This window comes from Salvelinus alpinus, chromosome 31, assembly GCF_045679555.1.
Source record: "Salvelinus alpinus chromosome 31, SLU_Salpinus.1, whole genome shotgun sequence".
NCBI lineage: Eukaryota > Metazoa > Chordata > Actinopteri > Salmoniformes > Salmonidae > Salvelinus > Salvelinus alpinus.
This window is the reverse complement of record NC_092116.1, coordinates 42,700,499-42,726,963: the sequence shown is the minus strand read 5'-3', so window position 1 is coordinate 42,726,963 and position 26,465 is coordinate 42,700,499. Positions and strand designations below refer to the sequence as shown.

General features: G+C 43.3%; 1 protein-coding gene across 5 annotated transcripts in view; it reads right to left on the bottom strand.

Annotated features, from left to right (window-relative positions):
- Positions 1 to 374: 374 nt before the first annotated feature.
- LOC139561368 (Fc receptor-like protein 5) overlaps positions 375 to 26,465 on the bottom strand; it is a 45,946-nt gene continuing 19,855 nt past the window's right edge. Inside the window, exons 3-8 of one of the 5 annotated variants that reach the window (XR_011672116.1) lie at positions 19,992 to 20,252; positions 14,746 to 15,021; positions 14,224 to 14,466; positions 9,268 to 9,353; positions 2,935 to 2,976; positions 375 to 988 (exon numbers count right to left, since the gene is read on the bottom strand). Coding sequence is in view for 4 of the 5 variants with exons in the window: in XM_071378399.1 (XP_071234500.1) it covers positions 966 to 988; positions 2,935 to 2,976; positions 9,268 to 9,375; positions 14,224 to 14,466; positions 14,746 to 15,021; positions 19,992 to 20,252 (953 nt within the window). In the remaining variant the exon portion in view is untranslated. Of the gene's footprint in view, positions 989 to 2,934; positions 2,977 to 9,267; positions 9,376 to 14,223; positions 14,467 to 14,745; positions 15,022 to 19,991; positions 20,253 to 26,465 lie in introns of all 5 variants that reach the window. The other 4 variants (XM_071378399.1, XM_071378400.1, XM_071378401.1 and 1 more) reach the window with 4 other exon arrangements.

Sequence of the window (26,465 nt, the reverse complement as noted above, 5' to 3'; positions counted from 1 at the left end):
ATGGAGCATTTAGAAGATACTCAAGGCCCTGGGGGCTGTAAGGGAAACCTGGAATGGAGTATTTAGAAGATACTCAAGGTCCTGGGGGCTGTAGGGGGAACCTGGAATGGAGCATTTAGAAGATACTCAAGGCCCTGGGGGCTGTAGGGGAATCCTGGAATGGAGTATTTAGAAGATACTCAAGGACCTTGGGGCTGTAGGGGGAACCTGGAATGGAGTATTTAGAAGATACTCAAGGCTCTGGGAGCTGTAGAGGGAACCTGGAATGGAGCATTTAGAAGATACTCAAGGCCCTGGGGGCTGTAAGGGGATTAAAAACAAACTGGTTGTGATGTCATTCAGAACAGATAAAAAAACAGGCTACATGATTGAGGAAAATCATTTATTTAATTCTATATGCTACAAAGACAAAAGCAATATCTTAGCAAGATGATTAATAGAATAATTATCATTTTTCACAAAACAACCAAAATTAAACAATAGGCCTACATAAGTTTCATGTTTAAATAGAATAATGATGAACTACTATAGAGACCAAAATGGGAAAATATAGAAAATATTTAGAATAATTGAATTCTCCTCTACTGTATGTTTTCTAACTCTGTAACATGTAACGGTATAACATTATACTGAACCTGAACCTCAACACCTATCAGTTGATCTGTATTGACATAAAAGGTGAAGGCATTTACAATGTATCAACCATAATGCTCTACAGTATATGACCAGTATATGACTGATGTTAAAGCTGATGAATGAATATACAACACAACATTATATTAAAACACATTCCAATCAGAATAATACATGTATCAGTTAATAGATCACATTTGATCAAATGCCACTATTGTTCCAGCAGGTGGAGCTACAATGTAACAACATACAGCATTGTGACTCACAGTTCTATATTAGAATTCCATGAGTTCCATTCTGATGGTTGTTATGGTGATCAGGTGATCTCAGCCTCACTCTTCTTCAACATGATCACCTGTTCAACACAGAAGTAGTTCATCAGTGTGGCCATGTATTTACTTATCCAATACAGAACCACTTAGAAATGTTAATCAGATCAGATGATTTACTAGTCAATACTGTGCTACTTAGAATCCTATCAAATTACTTCCAATGAGGCTCCTGCTTATGTCCAGTTCTCCCTTATCAATACCAGGGCAATTTACTAATTATCAATACCAGGGCTTTTTACCATTTATTAAAACCAGGACTATTTATCAAAACCTGGGCTATTTCCTCATTATCAATACCTGGGCTATTTACTACTTATCAATACTTGGGCTATTTACTACTTATCAATACCTGGTCTTTTTACTACTTAACAATACCTGGGCTATTTACTCCTTATAAATACCCAGGTTATTTACTCCTTATAAATACATGGGATAATTACTCCTTATGAATCCCTTGGCTATTTAGTCCTCATCAATACCTGTGATATTTACTCCTTGTCAATACCCAGGCTATTTACTTCTAAATGCAGGTAGCCTATCGGTTAGAGTGTTGGACTAGTAACTGCAAGGTTGCAATATCAAATCCCCGAGCTGACAAGGTAAAAATCTGTCGTTCTGCCCCTGAACAAGGCAGTTAACTTCACTAGGGTAGGGGGCAGCATTTGGAATTTTGGATGAAATGCATGCCCAAATTAAACTGCCTGCTTCTGGGGCCCAGAAGATATGATATGCAAAACACTCTAAAGTTTCCAAAACTGTTAAAATAGTGTCTGTGAGTATAACAGAACTGATTTGGCAGGCGAAAACCTGAGGAAAATCCATTCAGGAAGTAGTTTTACGGGGGGGTTTGTAGTTTTCTATTCAATGTCATTACAGTATCCATTGACTTAGGACTCAAATTGCAGTTTCTATGCCTTCCACTAGATGTCAACAGTCTTTAGAAATTGTTTCAGGCTTGTATTCTGAAAAATGAGGGAATAAGAGCAGTCGGAATGACTGGACCCTAAAGTGTCACAGAGCTTTTTCATGCGCACGACAGAGATAGCCTTTCTTGTTAACCTTTTAAATTGACGACGTTATTGTCCGGTTGAAATATTATCGATTATTTAGTCTAAAAACAACCTGAGGACCTGAGGATTGAATATAAACATAATTTGACATGTTTCTATGAACTTTACTGATACAATTTGGATTTCTTTGTCTTCCTGTTTTGACTGCGTTTGAGCATGTGGATTACTGAAGAAAACGCCCGAACAAAACGGAGGTTTTTCGATATAAAGAGACTTTATCGAACAAAAGGAACATTTATTGAGTAAATGAATTTCTGCTGAGTGCAACCATATGAAGATCATCAAAGGTAAGGGATTAATTGTATCTCTATTTCTGGCTTGTGTAACTGTTCTACTTGGCTGGTTACTGTTTGTAATGAATTGTCTAGTGGACTATGTTCTCAAATAATCGTAAGGTATGCTTTCGCCGTAAAGCATTTTTTAAATCTGACACCGTGTTTGGATTCACAAGAAGTTAATCTGTAAACCTATTTAAAATATGTTTTGTTTTCTGAATTTTTATAATATTTCTGTATTTGAATTTGGCGCCCTGCAGTTTCACTGGCTGTTGACGAGGTGGGACGCTACCGTCCCACATACCCTAGTGAAGTTAACCCACAGTTCCTAGGCCATCATTGAAAATAAGAATTTGTTCTTAACTGACTTGTTAAATAAAGGTACATTTTTGTATTCATATCAGTGACATATTTTGTTAGTTGACTCTAATCCATCCTACTTTCTACTTCTACTAAGAGGTACATAATATAGTACACACTGTGTTCAGAATACCATATTGTGGTAGTTGACTCAAACCGTCCTACTTTCTACTTCTACTAAGAGGTAACATACTATAGTACACACTGTGTTCAGAATACCATATTGTGCCCCTGTAGCTGTTGTGTTGTAAGGTAGAAACTCACCTAATTGGTCTTGGTGTGTCTTCCTGGGTACCCTGGTTTCACCTAAACAGACAGTTATCATTACAACATGGTTCAATCAGAGCTACAGTTATCAACACTTTACAACATGGTTCAATCAGAGATACAGTTATCAACACTTTACAACATGGTTCAATCAGAGATACAGTTATCAACACTTTACAACATGGTTCAATCAGAGATACAGTTATCAACACTTTACAACATGGTTCAATCAGAGCTACAGTTATCAACACTTTACAACATGGTTCAATCAGAGATACAGTTATCAACACTTTACAACATGGTTCAATCAGAGCTACTGTTTGTTATGCTGGTGAATGAGGACCCAAAAGCGACTTAATAGAAACAGAGTCTTTATTCCAGTCTTAAACAAAAAACGATACTCCTGGATATTATCTTAGGTAAATCCAAAACAGGAAAACTGAAATCCTCTCGTCAGTAGAGAGGAACGACTGGAGACGCGACCACAGACTGCAGGTCGCTTCGGGAAGGCACAGGCCGTAGCTGACATAGACACCTGCTCACACGCAGCATCTGAAGAAGGCAAAAACACGACAGGGCGGAACAAGGACACAGAACAGCAAACATCAAACAAGGATCCGACAAGGACAGAAGCGGAAAACAGAGGGGGAAATAGGGACTCTAATCAGAGGGCAAAATAGGGGACAGGTGTGAAAGAGTAAATGAGGTAGTTAGGAGAATGAGGAACAGCTGGGAGCAGGAACGGAACGATAGAGAGAGAGAGCGAGAGAGGGAGAGAGGGAGGAGGAGAGAGAGGGATAGAAAGAGGGAAAGAACCTAATAAGACCAGCAGAGGGAAACGAATAGAAGGGAAGCACAGGGACAAGACATGATAATCAATGACAAAACATGACAGTACCCCCCCACTCACCGAGCGCCTCCTGGCGCACTCGAGGAGGAACCCTGGCGGCAACGGAGGAAATCATCAATCAACGAACGGTCCAGCACGTCCCGAGATGGAACCCAACTCCTCTCCTCAGGACCGTAACCCTCCCAATCCACTAAGTACTGGTGACCACGTCCCCGAGAACGCATGTCCATGATCTTCCGTACCGTGTAAATAGGTGCGCCCTCGACAAGGATGGGGGGGGGGGAGGGAAGACGAACGGGGGCGCGAAGAAAAGGCTTGACACAGGAGACATGGAAGACAGGGTGGACGCGACGAAGATGTCGCGGAAGAAGCAGTCGCACAGCGACAGGATTGACGACCTGAGAGACACGGAACGGACCAATGAACCGCGGAGTCAACTTGCGAGAAGCTGTCGTAAGGGGAAGGTTACGAGTGGAAAGCCACACTCTCTGACCGCGACAATACCTAGGACTCTTAATCCTACGTTTATTGGCGGCTCTCACAGTCTGCGCCCTGTAACGGCAAAGTGCAGACCTGACCCTCCTCCAGGTGCGCTCACAACGTTGGACAAAAGCCTGAGCGGAGGGAACGCTGGACTCGGCGAGCTGGGACGAGAACAGAGGAGGCTGGTACCCAAGACTACTCTGAAACGGAGATAGCCCGGTAGCAGACGAAGGAAGCGAGTTGTGAGCGTATTCTGCCCAGGGGAGCTGTTCTGCCCAAGACGCAGGGTTTCGAAAAGAAAGGCTGCGTAATATGCGACCAATCGACTGATTGGCCCTTTCTGCTTGACCGTTAGACTGGGGATGAAACCCGGAAGAGAGACTGACGGAAGCACCAATCAAACGACAGAACTCCCTCCAAAACTGTGACGTGAATTGCGGGCCTCTGTCTGAAACGGCGTCTAACGGGAGGCCATGAATTCTGAACACATTCTCAATGATGATTTGTGCCGTCTCCTTAGCGGAAGGAAGCTTAGCGAGGGGAATGAAATGTGCCGCCTTAGAGAACCTATCGACAACCGTAAGAATCACAGTCTTCCCCGCAGACGAAGGCAGACCGGTAATAAAGTCTAAGGCGATGTGAGACCATGGTCGAGAAGGAATGGGAAGCGGTCTGAGACGACCGGCAGGAGGAGAGTTACCTGACTTAGTCTGCGCGCAGTCCGAACAAGCAGCCACGAAACGGCGCGTGTCACGCTCCTGAGTAGGCCACCAAAACCGCTGGCGAATAGAAGCAAGCGTACCCCGAACGCCGGGGTGGCCAGCTAACTTGGCAGAGTGAGCCCACTGAAGAACAGCCAGACGAGTAGAGACAGGAACGAACAGAAGGTTACTAGGACAAGCGCGCGGCGACGCAGTGTGAGTGAGTGCTTGCTTTACCTGTCTCTCAATTCCCCAGACAGTCAACCCGACAACACGCCCTTCAGGGAGAATCCCCTCGGGGTCGGTAGAAGCCACAGAAGAACTAAAGAGACGGGATAAGGCATCAGGCTTGGTGTTCTTATTTCCCGGGCGATAAGAAATCACGAACTCGAAACGAGCGAAAAACAACGCCCAACGAGCTTGACGTGCATTAAGTCGTTTGGCAGAACGGATGTACTCAAGGTTCTTATGGTCAGTCCAAACGACAAAAGGGACGGTCGCCCCCTCCAACCACTGTCGCCATTCGCCTATGGCTAAGCGGATGGCAAGCAGTTCGCGGTTACCCACATCATAGTTGCGTTCCGATGGCGACAGGCGATGAGAAAAATAAGCGCAAGGATGGACCTTATCGTCAGAATGGAAGTGCTGGGACAGAATGGCTCCCACGCCCACCTCTGAAGCGTCAACCTCGACAATGAATTGTTTAGTGACGTCAGGAGTAACAAGGATAGGAGCGGATGTAAAACGCTTCTTGAGGAGATCAAAAGCTCCCTGGGCGGAACCGGACCACTTAAAGCACGTCTTGACAGAAGTCAGAGCTGTGAGAGGGGCAGCCACTTGACCGAAATTACGAATGAAACGCCGATAGAAATTAGCGAAACCGAGAAAGCGCTGCAACTCGACACGTGACTTAGGAACGGGCCAATCGCTGACAGCCTGGACCTTAGCGGGATCCATCTGAATGCCTTCAGCGGAAATAACAGAACCGAGAAATGTGACAGAGGAGACATGAAAGGCGCACTTCTCAGCCTTCACGTAGAGACAATTCTCTAAAAGGCGCTGGAGTACACGTCGAACGTGCTGAACATGAATCTCGAGTGACGGTGAAAAAATCAGGATATCGTCAAGGTAAACGAAAACAAAGATGTTCAGCATGTCTCTCAGTACATCATTAACTAATGCCTGAAAGACAGCTGGAGCATTAGCGAGACCGAACGGCAGAACCCGGTATTCAAAATGCCCTAACGGAGTGTTAAACGCCGTTTTCCACTCGTCCCCCTCTCTGATGCGCACGAGATGGTAAGCGTTACGAAGGTCCAACTTAGTAAAGAACCTGGCTCCCTGCAGAATCTCGAAGGCTGACGACATAAGGGGAAGCGGATAACGATTCTTAACCGTTATGTCATTCAGCCCTCGATAATCCACGCAGGGGCGCAGAGTACCGTCCTTCTTCTTAACAAAAAAACCCCCCGCTCCGGCGGGAGAGGAAGAAGGCACCACGGTACCGGCGTCGAGAGAAACAGACAGATAATCCTCGAGAGCCTTACGTTCGGGAGCCGACAGAGAGTATAGTCTACCCCGAGGGGGAGTGGTCCCCGGAAGGAGATCAATACAACAATCATACGACCGGTGAGGAGGAAGAGAGTTGGCTCTGGACCGACTGAAGACCGTGCGCAGATCATGATATTCCTCCGGCACTCCTGTCAAATCACCAGGTTCCTCCTGAGAAGAGGGGACAGAAGAAACAGGAGGGATAGCAGACATTAAACACTTCACATGACAAGAAACGTTCCAGGATAGGATAGAATTACTAGACCAATTAATAGAAGGATTATGACATACTAGCCAGGGATGACCCAAAACAACAGGTGTAAAAGGTGAACGAAAAATCAAAAAGGAAATGGTCTCACTGTGGTTACCAGATACTGTGAGGGTTAAAGGTAGTGTCTCACATCTGATACTGGGGAGAAGACTACCATCTAAGGCGAACATGGGCGTGGGCTTCCCTAACTGTCTGAGAGGAATGTCATGTTTCCGAGCCCATGCTTCGTCCATAAAACAACCCTCAGCCCCAGAGTCTATCAAGGCACTGCAGGAAGCAGCCGAACCGGTCCAGCGTAGATGGACCGACAAGGTAGTACAGGATCTTGATGGAGAGACCTGAGTAGTAGCGCTCACCAGTAGCCCTCCGCTTACTGATGAGCTCTGGCTTTTACTGGACATGACATGACAAAATGCCCAGCAGAACCGCAATAGAGGCAAAGGCGGTTGGTGATTCTCCGTTCCCTCTCCTTAGTCGAGATGCGAATACCTCCCAGCTGCATGGGCTCAGTCTCTGAGCCGGTGGGAGGAGATGGTTGAGATGCGGAGAGGGGGAACACCGTTAACGCGAGCTCTCTTCCACGAGCTCGGTGACGAAGATCTACCCGTCGTTCTATGCGGATGGCGAGTGCAATCAAAGAGTCCACGCTGGAAGGAACCTCCCGGGAGAGAATCTCATCCTTAACCTCAGCGTGGAGTCCCTCCAGAAAACGAGCGAGCAACGCCGGCTCGTTCCAGTCACTGGAGGCAGCAAGAGTGCGAAACTCTATAGAATAATCCGTTATGGATCGATCACCTTGACATAGGGAAGCCAGGGCCCTGGAAGCCTCCTTCCCAAAAACTGAACGATCAAAAACCCGTATCATCTCCTCTTTAAAGTTCTGATAATCGTTAGAACACTCAGCCCTTGCCTCCCAGATAGCTGTGCCCCACTCCCGAGCCCGACCAGTAAGGAGTGATATGACGTAAGCGATCCGAGCTCTCTCTCTTGAGTATGTGTTGGGCTGGAGAGAGAACACAATATCACACTGGGTGAGAAAGGAGCGACACTCAGTGGGCTGCCCAGAGTAACATGGTGGGTTATTAACCCTAGGTTCCGGAGACTCGGAAGACCAGGAAGTAGCTGGTGGCACGAGACGAAGACTCTGAAACTGTCCTGAGAGGTCGGAGACCTGAGCGGCCAGGGTCTCAACGGCATGACGAGCAGCAGACAATTCCTGCTCGTGTCTGCCGAGCATTGCTCCCTGGAACTCGACGGCAGTGTTGCGAGAATCCGTAGTCGCTGGGTCCATTCTTGGTCGGATCCTTCTGTTATGCTGGTGAATGAGGACCCAAAAGCGACTTAATAGAAACAGAGTCTTTATTCCAGTCTTAAACAAAAAACGATACTCCTGGATATTATCTTAGGTAAATCCAAAACAGGAAAACTGAAATCCTCTCGTCAGTAGAGAGGAACGACTGGAGACGCGACCACAGACTGCAGGTCGCTTCGGGAAGGCACAGGCCGTAGCTGACATAGACACCTGCTCACACGCAGCATCTGAAGAAGGCAAAAACACGACAGGGCGGAACAAGGACACAGAACAGCAAACATCAAACAAGGATCCGACAAGGACAGAAGCGGAAAACAGAGGGAGAAATAGGGACTCTAATCAGAGGGCAAAATAGGGGACAGGTGTGAAAGAGTAAATGAGGTAGTTAGGAGAATGAGGAACAGCTGGGAGCAGGAACGGAACGATAGAGAGAGAGAGCGAGAGAGGGAGAGAGGGAGGGGGAGAGAGAGGGATAGAAAGAGGGAAAGAACCTAATAAGACCAGCAGAGGGAAACGAATAGAAGGGAAGCACAGGGACAAGACATGATAATCAATGACAAAACATGACACAGTTATCAACACTTTACAACATGGTTGAATCAGAGCTACAGTTATCAACACTTTACAACATGGTTCAATCAGAGCTACAGTTATCAACACTTTACAACATGGTTCAATCAGAGATACAGTTATCATTACAACATGGTTCAATAAGAGAAACAGGTATCAACACTTTACAACATGGTTCAATCAGAGCTACAGTTATCAACACTTTACAACATGGTTCAATCAGAGATACAGTTATCAACACTTTACAACATGGTTCAATCAGAGCTACAGTTATCAATACTTTACAACATGGTTCAATCAGAGATACAGTTATCAACACTTTACAACATGGTTCAATCAGAGCTACAGTTATCAACACTTTACAACATGGTTCAATCAGAGATACAGTTATCAACACTTTACAACATGGTTCAATCAGAGCTACAGTTATCAACACTTTACAACATGGTTCAATCAGAGATACAGTTATCAACACTTTACAACATGGTTCAGTCAGAGCTACTACAGTTTTGTCAGTCCTTGTGATATAATTATGATTTACAACAGGTATTTTGTTGGATTGAGGTGATCCTGTATATACTCAGGTTCTCACCTTGAGTCCTGCTCCTGCAGCATTTCACCAGCAGTATGATGGTCACCAGCAGGTAGGGAGACCCTACCAGTAGACTACACAACAGCCTGAGCAGAGACATGGACAAAACTAGAGATGGTGGTGGATAGAGATGGTAATGGCAAGGTATGGTTAGTTATTATGTTCATAATGTAAATGTTCAGTTTATTTTCATGTTATTCTGTTCATAATTGTAACGGCAGCCTTCCTCCTCTTCGTCTGAAGAGGTGTAGCAGGGATCGGACCAAGACGCAGCGTATTCTGTGTTCAACATATTTTAATCAAATAACAAACGTGGCAAAACGAAACAGCCCTATCTGGTGCAGAGAAACACAAAGACAGGAAACAACCACCCACAAATCCCCACACAAAACAGGCTACCTTAATATGGTTCCCAATCAGAGACAATGACAAACACCTGCCTCTGATTGAGAACCATATTAGGCCAAACAACATACCCAACATAGAAACACAAAACATAGAATGCCCACCCAGCTCACGTCCTGACCAACACTAAAACAAGGAAAACACAAACGAACTATGGTCAGAACGTGACAGTACCCCCCCCCCCCCCCCCCTCCCCCCAAGGTGCGGACTCCGACCGCACAACCTAAACCTATAGGGGAGGGTCTGGGTGGGCATCTCTCCGCGGTGGTGGCTCTGGCGCTGGACGAGGGACCCACTCCACCATTGTCTTTGTCCACCTCCTTAGCGTCCTTTGAGTGGCGACCCTCGCCGCCGTCCTTGACCTAGGAACCCTAACAAAAGTCCCCACTGGACTGAGGAGCGCCTCTGGACTGAGGAAACTCCTCCTGACTGAAGGGCAGCTCATGACTGAGAGGTAGCTCAGGACCGAGAGGTAGCTCAGGACTGAGAGGTAGCTCCGGACTGAGAGGTAGCTCCGGACTGAGAGGTAGCTCCGGACTGAGAGGTAGCTCCGGACTGAGAGGTAGCTCTGGACTGAGAGGTAGCTCCGGACTAATGGCAACTCATGACTGGAGGGCAGCTCATGACTGGAGGCCAGCTCATGACTGGAGGCCAGCTCATGACTAGAGGCTAGCTCATGACTAGAGGCTAGCTCATGACTGGAGGGCGGCTCATGACTGGAGGGCGGCTCATGACTGGAGGGCGGCTCATGACTGGAGGGCGGCTCACTGGAGGGCGGCTCATGACTGGAGGGCAGCTCTGGCAGCTCCTGACTGGCGGGCGGCTCTGGCAGCTCCTGACTGGCGGGCGGCTCTGGCAGCTCCTGACCGGCGGCGGCTCTGGCAGCTCCTGACTGGCGGGCGGCTCTGGCAGCTCCTGACTGGCGGCGGCTCTGGCAGCTCCTGACTGGCGGCGGCTCTGGCAGCTCCTGACTGGCGGCGGCTCTGGCAGCTCCTGACTGGCGGGCGGCTCTGGCAGCTCCTGACTGGCGGACGGCTCAGATGGCGCTGGACAGACGGGCGGCTCAGATGGCGCTGGGCAGACGGGCGGCTCAGATGGCGCTGGGCAGACGGGCGGCTCAGATGGCGCTGGGCAGTCGGGCAGCTCAGATGGCGCTGGGCAGATGGGCAGCTCAGATGGCGCTGGGCAGACGGGCAGCTCAGATGGCGCTGGGCAGACGGGCAGACTCTCACCTGCTGAGGCGCACAGTAGGCCTGGTGCGTGGTGCCGGAACTGGTGGTACTGGGCTGAGGACACGCACCTCAAGGCTAGTGCGGGGAGCAGGAACAGGGAACACTGGACTCTCGAGGCGCACTATAAGCCTGGTGCGTGGTACCGGCACTGGTGGGTGGTACTGGGCTGAGGGCTCGCACCTCAGGGCGAGTGCGGGGAGAAGGAACAGTGTGTACAGGGCTCTGGAGACGCACAGTAAGCCTGGTGCGTGGTGTTGGCACTGGTGGTACTGGGCTGGGGCGAGGAGGTGGCACCGGATATACCGGACCGTGAAGGCGTACTGGAGCTCTTGAACACCGAGCCTGCCCAACACTTACAGGAGACACCGTGCGCTCTTCCGCATAACATGGTGTCTGCCCGTACTCTCGCTCTCCATGGTAAGCCCGGGAAGTTGGCGCAGGTCTCCTACCTGACTTCAAGACATTTTTGGGGCTGCCTCTCTGGCTTCCAGCCACGCTTCCGTGCTGCCTCCTCATACATCCGCCTCTCAGCTTTAGCTGCCTCCAGCTCTTCACGAGAGCGGCAATATTCTCCAGCTTTAGCCCAGTGTTGGCTGGATTCACAAGATGTTTATCTTTAATTTGCTGTATTGGACTTGTTAATGTGTGGAAGTTAAATATTTCAAAAAAATATTTTTTGAATTTTGCGCTCTGCGAAGGCAGCGGAATGTTGTGGGTGTTCCGCTAGCGGAACCCCTGGGCGAGAAAGATTAAAACTGACCCTCTCTGCCCATTCATCGCCATTTACCCGTTGTTGTTGTCTTAGCTGTTGACCCGTTGTTGTTGTCCTAGCTGTTTACCCGTTGTTGTTGTCCTAGCTGTTGACCCGTTGTTGTTGTCTTAGCTGTTGACCCGTTGTTGTTGTCTTAGCTGATTACCCGTTGTTGTTGTCCTAGCTGTTGACCCGTTGTTGTTGTCCTAGCTGTTTACCCGTTGTTATTGTCCTAGCTGTTTACCCGTTGTTGTTGTCCTAGCTGTTTACCCGTTGTTGTTGTCCTAGCTGTTGACCCGTTGTTGTTGTCCTAGCTGTTTACCCGTTGTTGTTGTCCTAGCTGTTGACCCGTTGTTGTTGTCTTAGCTGTTAACCCGTTGTTGTTGTCTTAGGTGTTGACCCGTTGCTGTTGTCCTAGCTGTTGACCCGTTGTTGTTGTCTTAGCTGTTTACCCGTTGTTGTTGTCCTAGCTGTTTACCCGTTGTTGTTGTCTTAGCTGTTTACCCGTTGTTGTTGTCCTAGCTGTTTACCCGTTGTTGTTGTCTTAGCTGTTTACCCGTTGTTGTTGTCTTAGCTGTTTACCCGTTGTTGTTGTCTTAGCTGTTTACCCGTTGTTGTTGTCTTAGCTGTTTACCTGTTGTTGTTGTCTTAGCTGTTTACCCGTTGTTGTCTCACCCGTTGTTGTCTTAGCTCTCCCAATCAACACCTGTGATTGCTTTATGCTTCTCTCTAATGTCAATATGCCTTGTCTACTACTGTCATGGCCTCTAAACCTTCAAGCTGCATACTGGACCCTATTCCAACTAAACTACTGAAAGAGCTGCTTCCTGTGCTTGGCCCTCCTATGTTGAACATAATAAATGGCTCTCTATCCACCGGACGTGTACCAAACTCACTAAAAGGGGCAGTAATAAAGCCTCTCTTGAAAAAGCCAAACCTTGACCCAGAAAATATAAAAAACTATCGGACTATATCGAATCTTCCATTCCTCTCAAAAAAAATTGAAAAAGCAAAAAAAACAACATCTAAACATATCTTTTAGACAGTTGGTTTTCAACAGCAGGGATTTATATAAACCTTTCTGTCTGTCTCTCCAGTCACGACTATAGATGACTGGTAGAGAGATGGTATTAATACCAGACTATAGATGACTGGTAGAGAGATGTTATTAATACCAGACTATAGATGACTGGTAGAGAGATGGTAATAATACCAGACTATAGATGACTGGTAGAGAGATGGTATTAATACCAGACTATAGATGACTGGTAGAGAGATGGTATTAATACCAGACTATAGATGACTGGTAGAGAGATGGTATTAATACCAGACTATAGATGACTGGTAGAGAGATGGTATTAATACCAGACTATAGATGACTGGTAGAGAGATGTTATTAATACCAGACTATAGATGACTGGTAGAGAGATGGTAATAGTACCAGACTATAGATGACTGGTAGAGAGATGCTAATAATACCAGACTATAGATGACTGGTAGAGAGATGGTAATAGTACCAGACTATAGATGACTGGTGGAGAGATGGTAATAATGCCAGACATATTGATTACTGCATTGAATGACCTAGAGAAAAGCAGCATCAACAGAAACTAAGTTCAGAAAACAAACTGGCTTTTGCTTCGAGGGCTGGCTAGCACAGAAGAAAAAAGATGTTGACTTCAAAACTATAAATAAGGAAGAGTTTAACATCCTTCTCCGACGGTTTATGGAAATGTAGGACATGGGAAGGGGGAGCAGTACAGTTTAAGTAGCTATCTGGGACTCTGTAGTGGGCTCAACCAGTTTCTAAATGAACCGCCCTTCTGTCACAGCTGGTGTCTTATGAAGGACTCTCCGTAGTGGGCTCAACCAGTTTCTAAATGAACCGCCCTTCTGTCACAGCTGGTGCAGTATGAAGGACTCTGAATTCACCCCCTCCAATCATGTATTTCTGGGCAACATCAAAAAGCTAAGAAGGCAAAATGTATCACAAACAGCCACCATCAGCTCCAAACTCTCAGGCTCTGAATCCCGGTACACCAAGGTGTCTGGTGGTTCGACCTCTTTTTATTTTATTTGTGTCGCGACTATATCTTGTGGAAGGATGAAATAGTAAGAATAAATTCATGAAAATAACGTTTTTTATGAAAATATGTCAAACATTATTTGAATATGTTGTTAACCTTTTGTATAAAAGTGGTAATGCCCTCGTCTCGGGCCTAACAACACCCATGCTGATATATCCTCCAAACACTTTGAGGGCATTTTCACTGAAATATACCACGGCTAAGGGCTGTTCTTGGCATGACGCAATGCGGAGTGCCTGGATACTGACCTTAGCCATGGTATATTGACAATATACCACAACCCTCATAGGTGCCTTATTGAAAAAACTGGTTTCCAACGTAATTAGAGCAGTAAACATAAATATGTTGTCATGCTGGTAGCTTCCAGCCAGTCAGCATTCAGGGCTCGAACCACCCCAGTTTATAATGCAGGTTTTAGCACCAATTAACAGTGTAAAGAAAGACCAAATAATCTGAAAGTCAGGGATTCTCATATTCTCACCTGTCACAGTCATCCAGCTCTCTGGTGATTCTCCTTTAGAGTTGGTACACTTGTAGAGTCCTTCATCTGACCTGGATACTGCAGGGATGGTCATCTCTCCTGTAGTCTCATTCCTGATGAGGGATCCATCTTTGTAAAAATCAGCTGTGAGGTCAGAGGGAGTTCCCTGATATCTGCAGTGCAGGGTCACAGAATCTCCCTCAGTCACAGGAAGGGCAGGGCTCTCCAGGATCACAGCTCCATCTGTATATAATATATAAACATCATATATAAACAGGTCTCTCCAGGATCACAGCACCAGCTGTATATAATATATAAACATCATATATAAACAGGTCTCTCCAGGATCACAGCACCAGCTGTATATAATATATAAACATCATATATAAACAGGTCTCTCCAGGATCACAGCTCCAGCTGTATATAATATATAAACATCATATATAAACATAACATCAGCTATCTGAAACCAGATGAACCACTAAACACTATAATGTTAGTAGATGGTGTTTGTGGACATACCAGGTACTGTGATGTTGACAGCATTGCTGTGTTCTCCAGACCCAGACTCACACCAGTACACTCCACTGTGTGATGGTATTAGATACACGATGCATGAAGACCCTTCTGGTTTTCCCCATTTTCTTCCACAATCTGAACGCTCCCCATAGGCTGTGTATCTCTTCAGTCTCCATCCAGCAGAGTTCCCCTGAACCTCACAGCTCAGAGAGACAGACTCATATTTAAGGAACTGAGAACTGTCAGGACTGACGCTCAGAGACGCTGGATTAAAGAGAACTGAGCGAGAGCGAGAGAGCGAGAGGACGGAAGAGAGAGAGAGAGAGAGAGAGAGAGAGACAGAGATACAGACAGAGAGAGACATAGAAAGAGAGAGACATAGAGAGAGAGAGCCATAGAAAGAGAGAGAGAGAGAAAGCGAGAGAGACATAGACAGAGAGACATAGACCGAGAGACAGAGAGAGACAGAGATACGTTGAGTGTCAGTCGGATTTCTGTACTGTTGTAATATATTCCAGAGCTGAGTCTGTATCACATCTGAGTTTAACTTTGATTTGTTCTACCAGTCTACACCAGATTCAGTTTCTGACTCCCCAGGATCACAGCTTCAACTATATATAATATATAAACATCATATATAAACAGGTCTCTCCAGGATCACAGCACCAGCTGTATATAATATATAAACATCCTATATAAACAGGTCTCTCCAGGATCACAGCTCCAGCTGTATATAATATATAAACATCCTATATAAACAGGTCTCTCCAGGATCACAGCTCCAGCTGTATATAATATATAAACAGGTCTCTCCAGGATCACAGCACCAGCTGTATATAATATATAAACATCATATATAAACAGGTCTCTCCAGGATCACAGCTCCAGCTGTATATAATATATAAACATTATATATAAACAGGTCTCTCCAGGATCACAGCTCCATCTGTCTATAATATATAAACATCATATATAAACAGGTCTCTCCAGGATCACAGCTCCAGCTGTATATAATATATAAACAGGTATCTCCAGGATCACAGCTCCAGCTGTCTATAATATATAAACATCATATATAAACAGGTCTCTCCAGGATCACAGCTCCAGCGGTATATAATATATAAACAGGTGTTACGGATACAAGTGTTCTGTGTGTATCCTGTGTGTATATCTTTTCTCTCCTTCTCCCCTACTCACAGGTGACCATCATCATTCCCCAATCAGTCATCAATCAGTCGCTAATCAGAAGACACCTGCTCCTTTTCCCTTACCCAATCACAGTCCCTTTCCCTTGGTTTAAAACCCCTGTCAGTTGTTTTCTCCCCAGCTCAATCTCTTTGTAACATGCCTTCTGTTACTTCTGTTAGATCGCTTGTATGGTTTGCAGCTACATGTCACTTTGTCCCCACCTCTGAGTATTGTTTTGGTTATGTTGTTTGAGTGTTTGTTTGATGGTGGGAAAAGGGGGTAACCAGACAAGTTGCCCTTGGGCTACACTACCCGTAGTTAAAGATTGTTAAAAACACTAGTTAGAACTGGGCGGACCACCCCATGTATTTTTGGTTAGTTAGCTATTTGTGAAGTAGGCTAGTCTAGCTTAGGGGTGTTTTGAATTATTATTCTTTCATTCCTTGGGTCCCGCTCAGCCCCTTTTCCTGCTCCCCCCATTTACCGTGTGTTTATCAATAAACATTTAGTGTTTGACGGTAATTAAGTTGTCTGTGTTATTTGTTCTCACTGTTACGTTTTCACTACTATAATTTGCATGAGTTGTGTTACGGGTCCCACTACCATCGCCCCTAGACTGTCGGGCCAAAAGGGATTCGTAACATAAGTGGGGGCTCATCCGGGATCTGTCATTGCTGACACCCATACCACTTGTGCAGATTGTTTTAGTGGTCTAGTTCAGTGTTGAACGTTATAGCTGAAGTAGCATTAGTGTTTGCTATTTTGGTTGGCTCTTGTGTGGTAGTTCAAGATGGCTACTTTTGATTTGAAGTCCTTTTTTGGATAACCCTTCGTGGGAGGTTTTTGATAGATGTCGTAGGGTAGATTTAATGACCTTGGCTGACCATTATTCGGTATCGATTCCGCCGGGTTTAGTTAAAGCGGAGGTTCAACAACTAGTGTTAAATGTTTTGTTGGAAGAGCAGGTGCTTGTATTACCGCTGCCTGAGCCTACTACCCCTGTAGGGGATGTTGCTGCTCCTCTAAGCCCAGTGGTGTCTGAGGGCGAGGCTAAAGCACCTGCCACATTGCCCCGTTTTGATCCACTCTCCCCACTTTCAACCGGTGATGCCAGGAGGGATGTCCGTTCCGTACAGTTCCAACTGGAGGCGGAAGAGAGAGCCCAAATTAGGCGAGAGACTCTCCAGTTGGAGATGTGTAAACTTGAGGCAGAACGAGAACAGCGGCAGTGTAAAATTGAGGCAGAACAGCGGCAGATGGAGTTAAAAATGGAGATGTGTAAAATTGAGGCAGAAAAAGAGTTAAAAATGCGCCAGATGGAACTGGAGGCAGAGACAGCGAGGCTAGCCTTCAGGCCTGCAGCGACTGTTAGTGAGGAGTCCTCACCAGCTGTAGCTTCCAACACTTTTGACATTAGTAGGCAGATTGCCTTAGTACCTGTGTTCAGAGAGTCAGAGGTTGACTCCTATTTTTGTGTATTTGAACGTATAGCCGTAGCCTTGAAATGGCCTGAAGAGGTATGGTGCCTATTACTTCAGTGTAAATTAACTGGTAAAGCCCAAGAGGTTTTGTCAGCGCTACCTCTTGAAGACAGTTTAAATTATGAAGTGGTCAAAGCTACTGTTCTTCGCGCCTATGAGCTTGTGCCTGAGGCATACCGACAGAGATTTAGGTCTCATAAAAAGTCTTCTAGTAAGACTTATGTGGAATTTGCTAGAGAGAAGGGAAATCTGTTTGATAAATGGCATGCTGCTAGCAAGGTAACTGATTTTAACTCTCTCCGGGAGTTAATCTTGTTGGAAGAGTTAAAAAATTGCTTACCGGAACGCATTGTAGTGTACCTAAACGAACAGAAAGTATCCTCCCTGTCAGAAGCGTCTGTGTTGGCAGACGAGTTTGTGTTGACGCACAAGAGTGTGTTTTCGGCTCATACTGAGAGTAGAGTTACAGAATTGCCTACTTATAGCCCTAGTCGGCCAGCAGTATATCAAGCACGCCAGAAAAATGAGCGCCCCTGTTTCTATTGTCATAAGGTGGGACATATGATTAATGATTGCTTCCTGCTAAAACGTAAACAAGGGATGCCTCTTCGTGCCAAGCCACCAACAGGTGTTGGTCTAATTCGTACGGTTGTGAGGTCTGAAACGAAACAGGTGCCTAAGGGTAAATGTATTTTGAAAGACCCAGTTCCCGACCGTAGTTATGAACCGTTCATTTTCGAGGGGTTTGTGTCCCTAGCGAATGACGAAGCGTCTCAGCGTCCGGTTAAAATCCTTAGAGATACTGGTGCGGCGCAGTCGTTTATATTGTCTGATGTGTTGCCCTTATCCGACGATACATACTGTGGTTCCAGTGTGTTAGTTCAGGGTATTGAAATGGGTTTTGTTCCAGTGCCATTGCACTTTGTGAAAGTACACTCTGAGTTAATCAGTGGAATATTCAGAGTGGGGGTACGTCCTAGGTTGCCAATAAAAGGTGTGACCTTTATAATGGGTAACGATATTGCCGGAGGAAAGGTAGTACCCGTTTTGGAGGTAATGGATAAAAGTGACCACTCTCTCTCCGATGAGCTGGCACAGAGTTATCCACATGTGTTCCCTGCTTGTGCTGTCACTCGTGCTCAGGCACGACAAGAGAGTGACGTGATAGATTTGTCGAACACTGTTCTGTTCAAAGAGGATGATCAAGAGGATGGGTTGTGCGCTACCTCTGGGAAGCTGATCACCTCTGACAAACAGCCCAGGAAAGAAGCGAAGAATGTTGAACTTATTGCTGATGCAATACAGTTACCAGTCACTCGTGAGCAGCTGGTTGCTAACCAAAAGGTTGACACCAAGCTTGCTAAATGTTTTTCTAGTGTTGTCTCATTGGAAGAGGTAAAGAAGAAAAACGTGGCTTACTTCATTGATGGTAATCTCCTCATGCGTAAATGGACATCCCATGATGACGCGGGCGGAGATTGGAATGCTGTTTACCAAATAGTGATTCCTACAGCCTTTCGACAAAATGTGTTATCCCTTGCTCATGATCACCCATGGTCTGGTCATTTAGGAATCACAAAAACATATGATCGGATCCTTCGCCATTTCTTTTGGCCAGGTTTAAAACAAGATGTGGCTCAGTACTGTCGTACCTGCCACACATGTCAGACAACAGGAAAACCAAATCAGGTTATTCCTCCCGCTCCTCTTTGTCCAATACCTGTCATAGGTGAACCATTCGAACATGTGGTGGTTGATTGTGTTGGACCGTTACCGAAGACAAAATCGGGTAACCAGTTTCTGTTGACAATTATGTGTATGGCAACAAGATACCCCGAGGCCATTCCTCTGCGTAGGATTACAGCCCCGGTAGTGAGTAAAGCCTTAATAAAATTCTTCACGACATTCGGATTACCTATGGTTGTACAAAGTGATCAAGGTACCAATTTCCTATCCAAACTCTTCAAACAGGTGTTAAAATCCTTATCAATTACGCACCGTGTGTCAAGCGCCTATCACCCAGAGTGTTTGTTTGATGGTGGGAAAAGGGGGTAACCAGACAAGTTGCCCTTGGGCTACACTACCCGTAGGTAAACTTTGTTATAAAAACACTAGTTAGAACTGGGCGGACCACCCCATGTATTTTTGGTTAGTTAGCTATTTGTGAAGTAGGCTAGTCTAGCTTAGGGGTGTTTTGAATTATTATTATTTCATTTCTTGGGTCCCGCTCAGCCCCTTTTCCTGCTCCCCCCATTACCGTGTGTTTTTAAATAAACATTTAGTGTTTGACGGTAATTAAGTTGTCTGTGTTATTTGTTCTCACTGTTACGTTTTCACTACTATAATTTGCATGAGTTGTGTTACGGGTCCCACTACCATCCCCCCCTAGACTGTCGGGCCAAAAGGGATTTGTAACATAAGTGGGGGCTCATCCGGGATATGAACCCGGGACCTCTCGCAGGATCACAGATCCAGCTGTATATAAAATATAAACATCATATATAAACATATCATCAGCTATCTGAAACCAGATGAACCACTAAACACTATAATGTTAGTAGATGGTGTTCGTGGACATACCAGGTACTGTGATGTTGACAGCATTGCTGTGTTCTCCAGACCCAGACTCACACCAGTACACTCCACTGTCTGATGGTATTAGTGACACGATGCATGAAGACCCTTGTTGTTTTCCCCATTTTCTTCCACAATCTGAACGCTCCCCATAGACTGTGTTTCTCTTCAGTCTCCATCCAGCAGAGTTCCCCTGAACTTCACAGCTCAGAGAGACAGACTTATATTTAAAGAACTGAGAACTGTCCGGACTGATGCTCAGAGAGGCTGAAAGAGAGATTTGAGAGGGAGAGATTTGAGAGAGAGAGAGAGAGAGAGAGAGAGGGAGAGAGAGAGAGAGAGAGAGAGAGAGAGAGAGAGAGAGAGAGAGAGAGAGAGATACAATCAAAGAAAATGAACAACAATGACAAATGGTTTGAAGAACCGAAGAAAAATATTGAGAAACCTATCCAACCAAAAACATAGAAACCCAGAAAACCTGAGCCTTTGCCTTCACTATGGTGAATCACTAAAACAATACAGAAATGGACTACGGAAAAAGAAGGAACACCACATCAGAAATCAACTGAATGTCATTGAAGAATCCATAGACTCCAACCACTTCTGGGAAAATTGGAAAACACTAAACAAACAACAACATGAAGAATTATCTATCCAAAATGGAGATTTATGGATAAACAACTTCTACAATCTTTTTGGCTCTATAACAAAGAACAAACAGCAAAAACATACACATGATCAAATACAAATCCTAGAATCAACTATTAAAGACGACCAGAACTCACTGGATTCTCCAATTATCTTGAATGAACTACAGGACAAAATACAAACCCTCCAACCTAAAAGGCCTGTGGTGTTGATGGTATCCTAAGTGAAATGATAAAATCTACAGACAACTAATTCCAATTGGCTATACTTAAACTCTTTAACATCATCCTTAGCTCTGGCATCTTCCCCAATATTTGGAACCAAGGACTGATCACCCCAATCCACAAAAGTTGTTGAGTTAATAAACTATGTAACCTTCCTGTATTCTGACTAGATGGTGTTAAACTATATAACCTTCCTGTATTCTGACTAGATTAGATGGTGTTAAACTATATAACCTTCCGGTATTCTGACTAGATCAGATGGTGTTAAACTATATAACCTTCCTGTATTCTGACTAGATCAGATGGAGTTAAACTATATAACCTTCCTGTATTCTGACTAGATCAGATGTTAAACTATATAACCTTCCTGTATTCTGACTAGATCAGATGATGTTAAACTATATAACCTTCCTGTATTCTGACTAGATCAGATGATGTTAAACTATATAACCTTCCTGTATTCTGACTAGATGGTGTTATTAAACTATATAACCTTCCTGTATTCTGACTAGATGGTGTTAAACTATATAACCTTCCTATATTCTGACTAGATGGTGTTAAACTATATAACCTTCCTGTATTCTGACTAGATCAGATGTTAAACTATATAAACTTCCTGTATTCTGACTAGATCAGATGTTAAACTATATAACCTTCCTGTATTCTGACTAGATCAGATGTTAAACTATATAACCTTCCTGTATTCTGACTAGATCAGATGGTGGTAAACGATATAACCTTCCTGTTTTCTGACTCGATCAGATGGTGGTAAACTATATAATATTCTCTAGTTGCGCCGTGAAAAAGGTAATTATATATTTTTATATACATTTGCTAGAATAAGTAAAAACCTTTTTTTCACTTTGTCATTATGGGATATTGTATATATATATATATATATATCCTGGTGTATATATATATACAATACCCCATAATGACAAAGTGAAAAAAAGGTTTTATCTTATTCTAGCAAATGTATATTAAAAAATATATATATACGTATATATAATGTACAGATTGATGAGAACCTTTTTTTTTAAATCCATTTCAGAATAACGTAACAACATGTGGAAAATCTTCATTAAATCCAAAAATAAATGTAGCAACTGCAGATTGCCCCTTTAAAACCTGTTTGGGATAGAGGGCGCTATTTTCACGTTGGGAAAAAATCGTGCCCAATTTAAACGGCCTCGTACTCTATTCTAGATCGTACAATATGCATATTATTATTACTATTGGATAGAAAACACTCTCACGTTTCTAAAACCGTTTGAATTATATCTGTGAGTAAAACAGAACTCATTTTGCAGCAAACTTCCTGTCAGGAAGTGAAAAATCTGAAATCGAGGCTCTGTTCCAGGGCCTCCCTATTCATTTGCTTGAAATCTATGGATATACATGCACTTCATACGCCTTCCACTAGATGTCAACAGGCAGTGAGAGATGAAATGGGGTGTATAGCTTGATCTGAGGTCAAAAGAGAGCTCTTGGAATGACATGACCCCAATTTCCTTTGTTCAGCAAGGCGCGGGAAGGAACTCTGGATTGACTTCTGAAAAGCTTTCGTTATAGACGGCTAATATCTCCGGCTTTGATTTTATTTGATAAATGTGATAATATCATCGTAAAGTATGTTTTTTCAATATAGTTTTAGCAGATTATTGAAAGTTTATCGGGAGTTTTGGCGTGTTCCGTTCTCTGCGTTTCGTGGAGATGGACAGCTTCGCGCCACTTGGCTAGATTTTGGTTGCTAATTCGACAGGAAAAAAGGACATTATAAAACCAAACAACGATTGTTCTGGACAAAGGACCCCTTGTACAAGATTCTGATGGAAGCTCAGCAAAAGTAAGAACCATTTAGGATGTTATTTCGTATTTCTGTCGAAAATGTTGATTATTATTTTCCGCCCTGATTTTTGGCGCTGTCTCGCTATAATGTAAGCTGTATGTCGTACTAAAGTTATTTTTAGAATTCTAACACGGCGATTGCATTAAGAACTAGTGTATCATTAATTTGCTGTACAACATGTATTTTTTAGTAAAGTTTATGAATAGTTATTTGGTCAGAATGGGTGAGTGTCAGAAATATATCCGGAGATTCTGGGAAAAAGTTGCTACGTTTTCACAATGTATAACCACAGATTTCGGCTCTAAATATGCACATTTTCGAACAAAACAAAAGTGTATTGTACAACCTGATGTTATAGGACTGTCATCTGATGAAGCTTGTCAAGGTTAGTGAAAAATTATATATCTTTTGCAGTTTTTTTGCGATCGCTAACTTTTGCTGCTGATAAATGGGTTGTGTTTTTGGCTATTGTGGCTATTGTGGTAAGCTAATATAATGCTATATTGTGTTTTTTCGCTGTAAAACACTTAAAAAATCTGAAATATTGGCTGGATTCACAAGATGTTTATCTTTCATTTGCTGTACACCATGTATTTTTCATAAATGTTTTATGATGAGTATTTAGGTATTTCACGTTGGTCTCAGTAATTGTTCTAGCTGCTTCGGTGCTATTTGTGATTGTAGCTGCAATGTAAAACTATGATCTATACCTGAAATATGCAAATTTTTCGAACAAAACATAGATTTATTGTATAACATGTTATAAGACTGTCATCTGATGAAGTTGTTTCTTGGTTAGTGACTAATTCTATCTCTATTTGGTCGGTTTTGTGCAAGCTACCTGTGCTGTGAAAGAAATGTCTGTGCTTTTTTGTATTTGGTGGTGAGCTAACATAAATATACGTGGTGTTTTCGCTGTAAAACATTTTAAAAATCGGACATGTTGGCTGGATTCACAAGATGTTTATCTTTCATTTGCTGTATTGGACTTGTTAATGTGTGAAAGTTCAATATTTCGAAAAAATATTTTTTGAATTTCGCGCTGCCTTTTCAGTGGAATGTGGGCGGGCTAGCGGAACCCCGGGGCTACACAGGTTAATGCACGGCAGGTTCTCTATGAATAATCAAGGTGCTGGTAAAACACTTCATATAACACCTGTTGTATTACAACACTTCATATAACACATGTTGTATTACAACACTTCATATAACACCTGTTGTATTACAACACTTCATATAACACCTGTTGTATTACAACACTTCATATAACACCTGTTGTATTACAACACTTCATATAACACCTGTTGAATCAGCTGGTACAACACTTCATATAACACCTGTTGTATTACAACACTTCATATAACACCTGTTGTATTACAACACTTCATATAACACCTGTTGTATCAGCTGGTACAACACTTCATATAACACCTGTTGTATTACAACACTTCATATAACACCTGTTGTATCAGCAGGTACAACACTTCATATAACACCTGTTGTATTACAACACTTCATAATACACCTGTTGTATCAGCAGGTACAACACTTCATAATACACCTGTTGTATCAGCAGGTACAACACTTCATAATACACCTGTTGTATCAGCTGGTACAACACTTCATAATACACCTGTTGTATCAGCAGGTACAACACTTCATAATACACCTGTTGTATTACAACACTTCATAATACACCTGTTGTATCAGCAGGTACAACACTTCATAATACACCTGTTGTATCAGCAGGTACAACACTTCATAATACACCTGTTGTATTAGCAGGTACAACACTTCATAATACACCTGTTGTATTACAACACTTCATAATACACCTGTTGTATCAGCAGGTACAACACTTCATAATACACCTGTTGTATTACAACACTTCATAAAACACCTGTTGTATCAGCAGGTACAACACTTCATATAACACCTGTTGTATTTCAACACTTCATATAACACCTGTTGTATCAGCAGGTACAACACTTCATAATACACCTGTTGTATTACAACACTTCATATAACACCTGTTGTATCAGCAGGTACAACACTTCATAATACACCTGTTGTATCAGCAGGTACAACACTTCATAATACACCTGTTGTATCAGCAGGTACAACACTTCATAATACACCTGTTGTATCAGCAGGTACAACACTTCATAATACACCTGTTGTATCAGCAGGTACAACACTTCATATAACACCGGTTGTATTACAACACTTCATATAACACCTGTTGTGTCAGCAGGTACAACACTTCATATAACACCGGTTGTATTACAACACTTCATATAACACCTGTTGTATCAGCAGGTACAACACTTCATAATACACCTGTTGTATCAGCAGGTACAACACTTCATATAACACCGGTTGTATTACAACACTTCATATAACACCTGTTGTATCAGCAGGTACAACACTTCATAATACACCTGTTGTATCAGCAGGTACAACACTTCATAATACACCTGTTGTATCAGCAGGTACAACACTTCATATAACACCTGTTGTATTACAACACTTCATAATACACCTGTTGTGTCAGCAGGTACAACACTTCATATAACACCTGTTGTATTACAACACTTCATAATACACCTGTTGTATCAGCAGGTACAACACTTCATATAACACCTGTTGTATTACAACACTTCATATAACACCTGTTGTATTACAACACTTCATAATACACCTGTTGTATTACAACACTTCATATAACACCTGTTGTATTACAACACTTCATATAACACATGTTGTATTACAACACTTCATATAACACCTGTTGTATTACAACACTTCATAATACACCTGTTGTATCAGCAGGTACAACACTTCATATAACACCTGTTGTATTACAACACTTCATATAACACCTGTTGTATTACAACACTTCATAATACACCTGTTGTATTACAACACTTCATATAACACCTGTTGTATTACAACACTTCATATAACACATGTTGTATTACAACACTTCATATAACACCTGTTGTATTACAACACTTCATAATACACCTGTTGTATCAGCTGGTACAACACTTCATAATACACCTGTTGTATCAGCAGGTACAACACTTCATATAACACCTGTTGTATTACAACACTTCATAATACACCTGTTGTATTACAACACTTCATAATACACCTGTTGTATCAGCAGGTACAACACTTCATATAACACCTGTTGTATTACAACACTTCATATAACACCTGTTGTATTACAACACTTCATATAACACCTGTTGTATTACAACACTTCATATAACACCTGTTGAATCAGCTGGTACAACACTTCATATAACACCTGTTGTATTACAACACTTCATATAACACCTGTTGTATTACAACACTTCATATAACACCTGTTGTATCAGCTGGTACAACACTTCATATAACACCTGTTGTATTACAACACTTCATATAACACCTGTTGTATTACAACACTTCATATAACACCTGTTGAATCAGCTGGTACAACACTTCATATAACACCTGTTGTATTACAACACTTCATATAACACCTGTTGTATTACAACACTTCATATAACACATGTTGTATTACAACACTTCATATAACACCTGTTGTATTACAACACTTCATAATAGACCTGTTGTATCAGCAGGTACAACACTTCATAATACACCTGTTGTATCAGCAGGTACAACACTTCATAATACACCTGTTGTATTACAACACTTCATAAAACACCTGTTGTATCAGCAGGTACAACACTTCATATAACACCT